The sequence below is a fragment of the Aythya fuligula genome, chromosome 2, assembly GCF_009819795.1.
Source record: "Aythya fuligula isolate bAytFul2 chromosome 2, bAytFul2.pri, whole genome shotgun sequence".
NCBI lineage: Eukaryota > Metazoa > Chordata > Aves > Anseriformes > Anatidae > Aythya > Aythya fuligula.
Window position 1 is genome coordinate 36,452,369 of NC_045560.1, and position 13,301 is coordinate 36,465,669.

The following is a 13,301-nucleotide window of genomic DNA, read 5'->3' on the forward strand; positions in this document are numbered from 1 at the left end:
GATCTATAGCTTGAAAGGCTACTGTAGCCACAATAAGAATGAAAATAACCCTGAACTGTTGAAAATTCAACTCTGAGCACCCAAAGTGGTAACGACTGCAATAGTAGTTTTGTCGATATTTATAAATCAATGCAAACCAGAAACTGGATGTTTTAATTTACTACAGTTTCAGTGTAACTGATACCCTCAAGTTTGGAGCTTTAAGCTTTGTGAAGTGCAATGTTATTGCAGGGCATGCATCCAATTTTTAAAACATTATATAGATTGGAGACAGATGAGCTTTTCAGAATTATTTTAGGCCTATTTTGATTGAATGCCTGAGATGCAGTTTCCAGTGGAAATTAATTGCATTGATGTGAAAACAAATGAACTCCAACCTCAAAATTAGCTGCAGGTTCATGCTTAAACCAGTGCTTAAAAGGGAAGGAGAGGGCTCAGATAGTGACTGGAAATCACAATGGCAACATACATTTTGTTACAAGAATAAAATAACTTTCTTCTATGCCTGCTCTCTGTTGCTGTCTCAGTGTGCATACATGCAGAAGGAGAGAAATTTCTCCATGAATTTGTGGTTGCGTGTGTGGACAACAGGTTCAGCGTGCTAGCACTTCTCCCCCTTGCACACACTGGAAACCAGGGCCCATCTTTGCTGGCCTCTGGTATCATCTGAGTGTGGGTGAAATCCACATCAGCCCCTACCTGGAGAGCTTCTGTCATTGTTATCGGGCATTTCTGGAGCATGCAGTTCAGTAATATATGCTGCTCTGGGAGACTACTACTACATAGCAGCTAATGGGATTTCTAGACTTTAGTGAAGTTTCCCTGAGCTATGTAAAAAATGCAGCAGATGAGTTTTGGATTCCTGCTTGCTCAAATGATGCTCTCAGTCTGTGCCAACACTGATTGGCATGCAGGCTGAGAAGGCAGTATGTCCTCTTTGGATAATGAGAGCGCTCAGTGTTGGCTTGGAGCTGATCTCCACTGAAGGACAGCTGAAGCAGCTCTCAACAGCTTTGTTCCTTCTGCCTTAAGGCTCACCTCTCTCCTGTGCTTCTCATCATATGTACTAATACAGCTGGAGGTTGGGAATTTTAGCATGTTTAATAGATGAAGCATGTGCAAAGGTTCCTTCTAGGACGTGGCATATATTCATTTTGATATTTATGAAAGTTTGAAAGGAATCAGTGGAGCGGGTTGGGGGTGTGAAGAAGGTCACTGAAGATATAGAACTACTTGGCAGCAGCACAATATTTTTACACCTGGAAGTGACTTGCTAAACAGATAATTGAGAGTCCCCCATCACGTACGTACGTCTCTCGCTTCTTGACGACTGCCACCCCCTGAAACAACCTACAGCATACTCTGAATGAGTATGGGGCTGTGACAGCGGTGGGCTACTCACAACTGCTTTCAGCACAACTCTGTGCTGTAGTGAAATCTTGACAATCCAGGAGCATGTGCTAGTGACTGAAGTGTTGGGGAAGCCATGAGTATTAGAAAGGGCAGAGTGAGCTGTTTCTGTGATATTCTTGTTAAAGCATGGGGTTAATGACTGGATTTTGGTCATTCATCTTGGGCTTTTCAAAGCTCCTCATTTTCTATTTTGCCTGTTTGGTATTTTGATTAAGAACTCAAGAATGTGTTTTCTTAAATAATGCCTTCTTAAAAATGTCTAACAGATATGTTAATTTTGTACTATTTTTAGTGTTATGAGTTTAAATATCATTTCATAAGTATGCACCTTCTTGTTTTTCCTCACTAGTTACTGTGGGCAAACTACAGTTCCATATTGCATACAGCACAGTTGTGTCTTGTCAGTTTAAAAACAGACTGAGTCTGCCAGTGGCAGATTGCTGGCACATTTTTCTCTCACAGACACTGTTTTCATTAGTTAGGCTTTTTCTGGCAACATAGTGGCCAGGGAGATCCTACAGGTCCTTCAATAGCATTATGACGATGTGTGCTACCAGTTTTATTGCCGCATGGTCTTCAGACCCAGCAAAGTTTGGAGCCCCTACCTTTGGCTTTGTACAAGTTCTAGACTGACAAAAATAAATGAGAAGCTGAAGGATAAACTTTTATTCAGTTTCATGGATATGTAGCTAAAAAATTGTAAAGATCTACAGAATCACAGAGTGTTTGAGGTTGGAAAGGACCCCTGGAGGTCCTCTGGCCCAACTTCTCTGCTCAAGCAGGGTCACCTAGAGCAGCTTGCCTAGGACTATGTCCAGGCAGCTTTTGATTACCTCCAATATTTGTCCCATTTAAATAAATAAATAAATAAATAAATGCTGGATGCTCCTTTTTGGGTGCCCTAGGTCTTTCTGTTCACTATTCAGGGCAACTCTGTTTCTGTGGGGACTTCATTTAGGTGCCTGAATTGCCCAGGATCAGAAACCTGCCTGAGATTTCAGGCTTGTCACTTGAGCAGCAATCCAGTGTTTTACATTTAGTTCAGGACTTTCTCCAGCCTCCTTGGGCACAACGAACTTTCTGCTCTAACTTTTGCAACACTGGATGTGGGGGCACATGAGGGGATTTCGAGGAAGAGAAAGCCATGAGATATTAAGCCATCCAAAGCATAATGTTTTTATAGTAGTCCTTTCTGCCCACAGGCATATGAGAAGATCAGCAAGTACATCTTTCTTAGACACCCGGGCAGGCAAACATCTCTGAAACACAGGGGCATGAAACTGCTGCTGCAGCATCCATCATTCTGTTGAGGACAGTGAAAACATGTGCTGTCATCTTTGACATTTTAATTGAAAAGAAAGCTTACATAGATTTCGACCTTAAGCAGTGTGTTTATACAAGTGTATACAGAGAAATAATCTGTCAGTTCAGAGCAGGCTCATTGCTATAGGAGTTGGTTTAGTAACCGAACAATCCAACATTAGCTCACACACCTTGCCTTGTTCCATGCCTCAATAATTTTTAGTAGAAATACTTTGCCTAGAGGCATGCAGTTATTAAAAAAAGAGGCTCAGCTTGCTTAAAGTCTGGAATTATTAGCTCATGGTAACAAGCCTGCACTGGAGAAACTGTTGGTTCTTTGTTTTCATGACTTTGCTGTAATTCACCGTCTTATTTTCAGAGACAAACTTCTGCTTTGTTTGGGAAGTTAAAAAAAATGAACAAAAAAAAAGGAAAAATAAATCACTTCAAAAAGATTTTTTTTTTCTTTTTCTTTTTTTTTTTTTTCATTTTTATTATAAAGCAGAGTTTACAAAGCTCTTTTATCTTAACATCTCTATTAAATTTCACTGGTCCAAATAATAAGGGTGAATAGAAACAGAATTTTAATTGAGAAATTTGTTTTGCCGTATTTCCACTACAAGGATTTTTTGGTACTGGGTACTCACTGAGAGTTCTCCAAATACTCTCTCAGCCCTTCAAGAGTAAAGAGGACTTTTTCTCTGTCTTTTTTGTGATCTATTATTCTTTCCATACACAGATCTATGAAAGTCAAATAAATGCCATTTGCCTTGCTACAAAGCGTTTGCAAATGTCCAGCTGCTGTAGTCACTTGAGCAAATGAAGGCTCCAACACCTTAACATAGCACAAACCTGTCTGAACAGTTGCTTGGTGTTGTCACTTTCGTCTGAATGCTGGGATTAGGATTATTTCCAGTTGTTTAACCTGTTGATGTTTTTCCTTGATGAGCCTTAAATTCTCAAATTTTTATGAATTTGCCAGGCTGGAGCCTTAAGCCTGACCCTTAAAAAGAATGGGCATTTTAGAAAGAATCTGTGTAAGTTTTATTGCTGTTATGATTCCTGGTTTTGAGTCAGCTGCCATTAGGTGTGCTTGATTATTGTTGTCACCTTTTTTCTTCAGTGGAAACTGGTTCGCTTTTATTTGCGGTGATGCCAGATCATGTGTTTTCCTGAAGAACTAGGCTTTTGGTCCTGTTTGAGCTGGGAGAACGTGACAGTGGGATCAGTTTGACATTGTTGCTTGCTTTCATGATTAAGTGTTCTGTCATGTTTATGCTGCAGATTTTTTGTTTTTAACCCACTTTTTTTTTTTTATTTTTATTACAAGAATGTGTTTTTATATGATCTAGTTCTTTATAATCCCTTGAACCTGCCTTTCACTGTGTTTCCTTGTTTTGCTTTAACTATGCCATTATCCTCCACGTATCATTTGTGAGTTCCAGCTGTGTGCATAACACTGTGCAGAACATAAACTTCTCTGAGGAGGCTGTAGTCTAAGAAACCATTCTAGCTTTTCTTATTTTTCTTGTAATGGGTCAGGCAATAAGACCTAGTGAAATATTTAGAGGGAAGGGAAGATTGAAACCAGCAGTTTCTAAGACCTGTGAGAGCCAAAAGGCAAATGTTAATGGGTTCTCTGAGGCTTCCAAGGACCTGCTGGTCCTTGTACTTATGCTTAATTTGCAGAGGTTCCTTGAACATGTGTTCAGGAAATATAGGTGGCATTAACACAATTGGAATTTCTAAAGGCAAAATTTATCATTGACTAAATCTTTAAATAGAATTTGGCCCACTAAGTACATTACAGCAGTGGGGCTGCTGACTTGTGGGGCTTTTCTCCTACAAGCTCAGCATTCTTAACATATATTAGAGTAATTTTTATATATGTTCCTAGTATTTTCCTGCATGTACACCCATTCCCTGTCCATCTTCTGTTTTCCTTACTCTTTCCCTTCAGTTAGATGTTCTGTTCCTGTGAATTAAAACATATGAGCAAGAATATGTTTCTGATGGAGTTGCTTTGTTCCCACTGAACACCTCACATGATATCAAAGGATACATGAATTGAGAAGTAACATCTTGTTGCTTGCTTTTGACTATGTCCATATCATTTCATGTCTGCTGTATCTTGCTCCTTATGCAATGACCGTTACCGAATTCTTTCTACCTCTGTGCTTGTTATCTTAATTGTGCCAGCTCTCCTCACTTAAACCGGCTTTCTCTTCACTTCTGAATCAAGCTTCTTGTCTTTAAGACTTTTCTCAGCTTAGTCTTATCTTATCTCATTCCTCCAGTTTCTCATTACAGTGTCAAGCATCACTTTCCCTTTGCCAGTGTCTGTACCATCGGCTAGTTTCTCTTTCCCAGGCTGATCTCCTCTTGTACAACAAAAAATCCTTAAGTTAACACATGTATAAAACATATGCACACTCTATTTAAAAATCTCTGCAGAAAGCATAGCAAAGTCTTCTAAATTATGAGCCACAATTTTTCCTCTCTAGAGTATTGCCCTTCCTGTGTCTCAATCTTAGTTACTCCCTTCCTCTTGCAAACTTCCTCAGTCCTGTCATTTCTGAGCTTGTATGAGTTCAATAAAAAATATACAAAGAAACAAAAAAGCAACCAGAGGAGTGCCACTAAGCTGCCTCCAACTCTCTAGCATATTTATTTGCTTGTGTGTTCTGTCTCCATCTTCTACTTTTCATCTGTTTTGTGTCTCTACATTGTAAACACACTGTGTAAGAATTGTCTCTTATCTGTGTTTGTACAGTGCCAGGCTCAATGGGGTCCCGGTCCAGACTGGGACCTTTGGGCACCACTACAGTACAAATGTCTGCTACTGATAATAACAATCTACCCACATCGTGCAGATGTCTGAATTGTCTGAGAAATACAAACAAGGATCTTTACTAGGTTGGCAAAGATCCATTAATTTTAGGTGCCAGTCTTCTTTCCCTCTGAATATGATTTGGCTTTCTGAAAAAAACTGGCGACATAATGCTCCCATTTCTTGGAAAGTTTGGCTCTCTGATGATGCCGTGATTAAAAAGTTGTTAAATGTGGGGTATGGCAGGACAGGTGAGGTCCCTTGAATTTTGTGAGGTATTCCAAGTACTTGTCTGATGCCTTGTTGCTTTCCATTGTGTTTGTTTTTGCGTTCCTCCTCTGAATGACAAATGAATAAATTGAAACTAGAGAAAACTGTCCTATTTTTCTGGCGGAGGGTGCATCTCAAGTAATGGTCCACAAAGGAGGAAAACCATAGCTGGCTTATTAGGCTAAAGTACGGGCACTGTGGATCAAGCAACAGCAGGCCCTGCAAGTGAGACAACCCCTCCAGTCAGTACACTTTTCTCAGGTTAAAACATCCAATTCTTAGCCCTCCGACTGAATATTTCAATTATGGAAGGCCAATGACAGCACTCAGATCAGGTACTCTGGCCTCAGTAGCTGCTGTGCAAGTGGTTTGTAGTTTGTCTGAAGAACCACATGCTCCAGTGAACTATATCAAAACCATTTATCAATAAAAAGTTTTATTATGATGGTACTTAGTGGCCCATGAGACATTCAGAGGCTTGACAGTTGCCAGCTGTTCTCCTTCTTAGCATGATAGCCCACTTGGGTGCTTCTGCCTGCAAGCAGACCAAACCACATCACCTACTGACATTCCATGAAAGTGTCTAGGATGTAGATATGTAGTGATTGTTCATCATTGCATTGATCATAGGGGTGCCATCGCTGCCTTAGTCACCTGTGTTTCCCTTTTTCTCTCCCTCATTTTATCCTTGGTCTATAAGTTTCCGAGGCAGGACCTCACCCACAGTTTTTAAACCAAGGCTTGTAGGTGCTGTGGTAATAAGTATACACGTATATATATACATATATAAATATACATATGTATATATATAAAGAGATCAAAGTCTGGGCAAGTCTGTGTTGCATAACTGGAGTGTGGTACAGAAATCCCTGAGCCAGTGCTGACCCAACATGGCGAATTGCCACCGCACAGCCAGCCACCTGTGGGCTCTTCTGTGTGAGCAGGCTGGGTCTGGAGGCCATAGAAAATCACGAGATGAATGAGATCCTTTGCTCAAATGCAACTCCATAGACATGTGGCTTTACATTTTCCAGAACAGCTAAAGTAGAACAAACTGTGTTGTGGTGGAGCTATTCTTTCTGACCTTTCACAGATCCTACATGCCGGAGAGTAAGGAGCAGGACAGGGGTTGTGGTAAGACTCACTGACCTGGGGTGCTTTGCCATTAGAAATATGCTACAGTAATGCTTTAAACAGCATTAGGCCTTCTGCACACAAGCCTGAATGATCTGGGTTAATATTGACCTAATCTCATGAGACCTCAGCATGAAATTGTCATCTGCAGAAACTATCATTGAAGAGTACAAGTTAAGGGAGGCCTGGTCTTTTAATAGACAAATGTAGCGTTTAGTCATCAGACAGTCTAGAAAACTGGGTCAGATCGGAGTTGCATCATAGCAGACAGAATATTTGGTATTAATCAAGAAGGCACATAGCAAAGTATATATCATAGATATTTGATTACATTAGTGGATTTATCTTTAATCGTTGGGTAGAGTCATATGATGGAAAATGATCGAGTCACCATGGCTTAGCAGGGTACCGCCCATCTGCCTAAATGTTAGTAACGATGACTCATGGTGTTAGCACAACCCTACAGAGGGAGGAGAGCCAACTCTCTCAGTTGGAGCAGCCCAGCTAACACGTGGTATTTTACTAAGCCACCGTAAAGGCTATCCATCCAGGCTCTGTATGCCCAGCGAGATGGTGTGCAAATCCTGACTGAGATCACATAGTGTCCGGCAGCATTCTTCTGTGGGAACAAGAGGAAAATTCTTAAAGTTGGGAAAAACCCTACAGATAGCCAGATTTCCAGTGAGGTTGAGCACTTGCCAGTTCTCTATCTTATCCGTCCTTTATTTATGGGCTGTTTGCCCAACAACCCTGTTTATTTAGCAGCACAGGTGCCAAGGAATTAAAATCCTTCGGTCAGCAATATTGACTGACTGGCTACAGGCTGTACCTCCTCAGCATTTGTAAAGCGAGGAGCAGAGTCAACGTGTCCAACATCAAAAATAACAATTATAAACTCTTACTGGCTTTCTTTGCTGCGGGTTAAAAAGCAACAACAAAAGAGATTGTGTTGTCCTTGGAAGAAGAAGAAATGCCTTAGAAGTAGACAAGCTGAGCATCTCAGCCTATGTATACATATGTTCTTTGCCATAAATATCCCCTGAGCTGGCTGTGCATGTGCATGTGAGTGCATGATAATCAATGACCTGCCTTCAATGTGGAAGCAATAGAAGTATCCACGAGTACTGGCCAATGTCAGACTGCCCCGATGGTGAGCTGAGTCTGGTGTGCGTTATGTAGCACTTTTATTGGTGGCAGGAGCAGTGCAGACTTTTCAACAGAGGGTCAACCTGGAAGCACAAGGTTTCTCTGCCTGTTCTGCAGCTCTTTGCAGAAACGCACTTGGGAGTAGACTTGCAGGAGTTTAGCAAGAAGAAATACCTGAAGTACTGAGGATTTTTTTTTTTCTCTAGCTAAGTGTAAAGCATATGCAGACCTCCAAAGTGAAGCAGCTTTAAAGGTGAAACTGGGGACAGCAAGGAAGCTTCTTTGCCATTTTAATAAATACCAATAATTCCCTTTTGCCCAAGTCCCATATTCCCAAACTCATTAAAGCAATTTTGGAAATGTTTTTGGCTCTGGAACATATAAGCAAAACTCAAACCTTGCAGTCCCTTGAGAATCACGTGCACAAATTGCCTAGGTCAGGCCAAAATAAGTTTCTGTCAAACAGCCTAACACCTAAGGTTATTATGAAACCGGTGAATTGTACAAAGGGTCTATATATGGGACAGTCTCCAAATGACTAAGTGGGGAGGGGGCTGTTGTCATGGCATTTGTTTTACTTTGGTCACACTGCAAACTCAAGTGATATTTTTATTGAACACATTCCTCCCGTTAGCCAGAACAGGAACTGTAGACTGTGTCTCAGCTGGTGGACCCCCATGAGAGTGCACCAACGCTTTCCCCTTCCCTTCCCTTCCCTTCCCTTCCCTTCCCTTCCCTTCCCTTCCCTTCCCTTCCCTTCCCTTCCCTTCCCTTCCCTTCCCTTCCCTTCCCTTCCCTTCCCTTCCCTTCCCTTCCCTTCCCTTCCCTTCCCTTCCCTTCCCCTGAATCTACGTTTCCTGCTTTTTTGGCCCTGTCCTAATGACTTCTCAGCCCTTTTGCTGGAACGAGTGCTGGTACAAGGAGCAGCTGCACTTTAGGTGGAAATAGGATGGTCAGGGACTGTGTACTTTATTTTCTGAGATCTTTTTTCCTGCAGAACTTTCATCCCACTTACATCATCTCCACAGTGCCCCAGGCTCACCATAGTGCTGCGTAGACCATTTGTCCCCTCTCCCAGAAATGGATTCATGTTTGATCAATCACACTGCTTTTTGCACCCTCTCAGGAGGTTATGTTGTGTATTTGGGAGACATTACCTTGAGTTTCTTTGGGAGGAGTGAAGATGTAAAGTACATCATGTTCCTCCATCAGCAGATAACCAGAGAGGCATAGGAAGAGCTTCTTGTCTTTATGTAAGCTACATTTGTTGTTGCTGGATTTTTTTTTTGTTTGTTTCTTCTGAATAAGTACTATATGTGTCTGGGAGGATTTTTTAAACATCCTTGAAAACACAGGCTTTTTTTCTTCATGGAGAACCAAGACAAAAGGATGGGTTCAGTCATCTGCAGCTGCCAAGAAGAGGGCAGCTGAGGGCAGGGGGTGGGAGCAGCAGGAGTGTCTGCGGCGAAGGTCAGGCAGGGCAAAGACTTTGAGATGGCTTTGTTGGAATAAAATGTTTCTGGAGGGGAGTGGGCTTTTAGAGAGGAGGATTGAAGGACTGAAAGTACAAGGATGGGAAATACTGGGGAGATTTGGAGAAGTGGGAATTGGGAGGTCCTGCTCTTGAGAGTGTCCTGCTCTATGAAACGTTAACACGTCAGATTGCTTCAAAGAGTAGTCCAAGCTTCATTTAATCCATTAATTTTATGATGATTTTTCTTTGTTAGTGGCCCTACTTCCTCAACATTACTTTTTCCTCTGGTTTACTTAGAAAAATCCTTCTAAATCTACTAGAACTCTTTTGCCAAAATATTTCTCTGCTTCTTTATATTCTTTACCTTTTACCTTTAACAGCTACTTGATCTCAATGTAATATATGTAATTTTGATATTTTTTTTCCATTTTCTGTGTCCTGGTTACATTCAAACTGGCAATATTAGAGACCTTACTTTGTAACAAAGGCTTGGTAGAATTTCAGGACAAAATGTCAAGAGTAGAGCTGAAATCCTCATTTGAGAGTAGTTTATTTACAGGTGGTAAAACTTCAGAATTAATATAAATGTGTTTAATTTTCTGTCATAGTCTGCAAAACTATTATCCAAATATTTTTGTTCCTGAAGGCAGAATTTACAGCAACTCACTCATATAGCATGCCAGGAAATTTTCCTGCTTTGTCGGTAGAAATCTTTTGCTGGCCGTTGTAAGATGCAGAGGTGCATAGACTCAGACCTGCTGTTGTGTTTACTTTCATGTTCTCTCAGATGAACTCTATTGGTGCTTTAAACAATAACTACTACTAGGGGGAATGTGAGTCATCTGTTTCTTGAAAACCTTCTGTCCTGTGGATTTGTGCAGGAGATGACAAATGCTAGATTGGCTTATTTGTGCCTGCTTGCCTAAAATTGTCAGTGCCTAGCAATGGCTGCCGCTGTAAGGCTTGGTTTGGTCTCTAAAGCCCATGACAACTTCCTTTCCTTTCCTCCTAGGCCTGTTCCAGGTTCTCTGTCTTCACTACTGCACCTACACAACCGACAAAGACAGCCTATGCCTGCCTCTATGCCTGGCACCCTGCCCAACCCTACAATGCCTGGATCTTCTGCTGTACTCATGCCTGTAAGTTTTTTGTGTTTTGCTGTTGTTGTTGCTTTAAATTTTTTTTTTTTTTTTTTTTTTTAAGGCGGGAAGGCAAGGGAGGAGAGGCAGGGGGGCATTATTTATTCATTTATTTTTGTCTCTGGATTCAGCCTATGCAGAGGTGAGAGTCCGTTGGATTGTCCAAAAAAAAAAGATCAAGGTGTAATGAGCTAGGGAAGCTGGACATTTTTCTCTGCTTTGTCTTGCACAAGAGTATTTCTGGTGCGGTTAATGGAATGTTAATTAGTGTGAGAGTGATTAGAAACAGTTTACATGAGACTACAGTTTCTGGTTCTCACACTTGGTCATGTCAGTGAGATCAGTATGTCTGCACTGGAACAAAAAGAAATTCCTGAAGTCAGATAAAACTGGAAAAGTTATGTACGTATGTTATGGCAGTGAACTCAGAAGTAATCCTCTTCCTTCTGGGAGATAACTAGCTAACAAGAAGGAAATATAGCTTACTTTCCAGGCCTAGTAACTTGCACTTAACTAAAATTTGGTCATGATCACTGCTCATCTTCAACTGCCACTAATTTCTGCAGAGTTGGGAATATTCTTCATTTTCTGGGAGATGAAGGGTGCTTTGCCATTGTATCTTCAAAATATTAAATGATTTTAACAACTCGCAGTATAAGACAACTGGGCAGATAAGGGGTAGAAAGGAGTCTAGATAGCATGGGGAAGAGGGGAGTGTGAAAGGAGAAGTTTCTGTTTCATCACATGGTGTTCAGTTGGGAAGGCAACCTGAGGGCGATCAGATATGGATGAGAGGAAAGTACTTTTTGTTCTGGCACTGCTGGGGCAAGGGGGACAGTCTGGGGCTAAGAAGATTCAGGTCGGCTGCTATCTGAGCAGTCATTAATAAGTTGTTAATTAGTAACTTACCAATAAGGTTCTCCTGGAGTATCGACCAGGAAGGTCAACAAAAAAATGTAAGAAATGCCACTGTGGACAGTTCTGGTTTTTATTTTTATTTATTTAATTTTTTTTTTTTTTCTGGCATGATTACTAAGGAACCTGAAATGGAGCAAACATCCTGCTTCAGTGTAAGCTCAGGGGCTTCAGGTTGCTGCTGGGGAGCCCTTTGGGCAGCTCTGCTTGCAGAGAAGCAGGTGTGCTTCTGCTGACAACCCCACAGATGTGAGTCTTCCTGCCCCACAGTCTTCCTGAATGGACTGTGGAGAAGATCACTGTGGGAGCCGCTCCTATCCCGCAGATAGAGCCGTTCCTATCCTGCAGCAGAGCTGCTGCTTTCTTGTATGAGCCAAAGATTCAGGGACTAACCTCAGTTGAGGCAGGATGCTCAGCTGTGGCTGAAAGCAGCACCATAACACTACTTATCACCCTGACCCTTCTGAGCGAACACTAGCAGTGTAACAGCACTTGCCTCTTTTCAGGGAAAGCACCACAGGAAATTATTATATCTAGTCTTTTCTGCCATTAGGTTGTGTCCCTCACTCACAACATGGTGAGTTTAGCTTGCAAAAAGTGCTCTACATAGCCAGGAGTCCTGCTTTGTATTTTGTGCTGCATCAGCAGTACATGAAAGCTTCCCGTACAAGACATATGGAAAACTCCTCTCAGCTGAGCAAGCTGAGTGAAGAAAAAAGAGCCAATTCGTTTTCCATATACTCAAGATTGGGGATTTTTATTTATGTTTTTAACTAGCTAAGTTGGGCTGCACTGACAGGAGAAGCCATAGCTTTATACAGTGATGCTTTTAAAACCACTTAACTCCGAGTGTTGTTATACTGAAAGGGAGAAAATCATTACAAAAAAGTGCAAACCTGGGTGGCTGCTAAATTTGTTTAGTAAAGAATCCTTTTCTTTATAATTGGCTGTGAGTTTTCAGGGCCGACTCTGATGAAACACACGCCTGCGTGCACACACGCATGCACTTCATGACACAGATTGTTATTTTTCCCGTCATGACTTGAAGAAATAAAGCTGAGTCCATTTACCTAGAAACCAGGCATAAATACTTTCAAATGTCTCTAGACACTTTGAAACCGTGTTCTTTCTTTTTCTTTTAAAAGATGGAGCGACAAATGTCAATGAACTCCAACATCATGGGAATGCAAGGGCCGAACCTCAATAATCCTTGTGCTTCACCTCAAGTCCCTCCAATGCATTCGGAAGCCAAAATGGTAAAATGGAAAATTTAAAAATATATAGTTTACTTTCTTATATTGCTCTTGCATACTGGCTACCCAGACAGTGGGGGATGTAGCCAGACACTGCTTACTTCATTCTTAGTCATATGTTACACTCTTTTTAATATGCTGCAGTAAATTGCCTTTGTGTCAGTTTAGTCTATGAACTTTCAAGATGTTACTAGTCCTAGCCGAGCTCTCAGTGAGAGGGAACTGAACTGAAGTGTCGGCTATGTGATCCGAACCGTGTTAAATAGGACTTTTGGTGCAGATTAGCAGTGTTTAAACAAATGGTCTGGCTGGTTCTCTGATGGTGTCTGTGCTCCACAACTTGGCTTGAAGAAATTGTCAGTTAATCATCAGTGAAGTAAAAAGTGTCTGATGAGGAGGGAGTGTACATAGTCCGTGTTTTTTTC

General features: G+C 41.4%; 1 protein-coding gene across 3 annotated transcripts in view; it reads left to right on the forward strand.

Moving 5' to 3' along the window:
• CREB5 (cAMP responsive element binding protein 5) overlaps positions 1-13,301 on the forward strand; it is a 212,816-nt gene that overhangs the window by 134,161 nt on the left and 65,354 nt on the right. For 2 of the 3 annotated variants that reach the window (XM_032183330.1, XM_032183331.1), the window contains 2 exons: positions 10,582-10,708; positions 12,769-12,879. In XM_032183330.1, the coding sequence (XP_032039221.1) occupies positions 10,582-10,708; positions 12,769-12,879 (238 nt within the window). Of the gene's footprint in view, positions 1-9,330; positions 9,349-10,581; positions 10,709-12,768; positions 12,880-13,301 lie in introns of those variants that run through there. The other variant, XM_032183332.1, reaches the window with a different exon arrangement.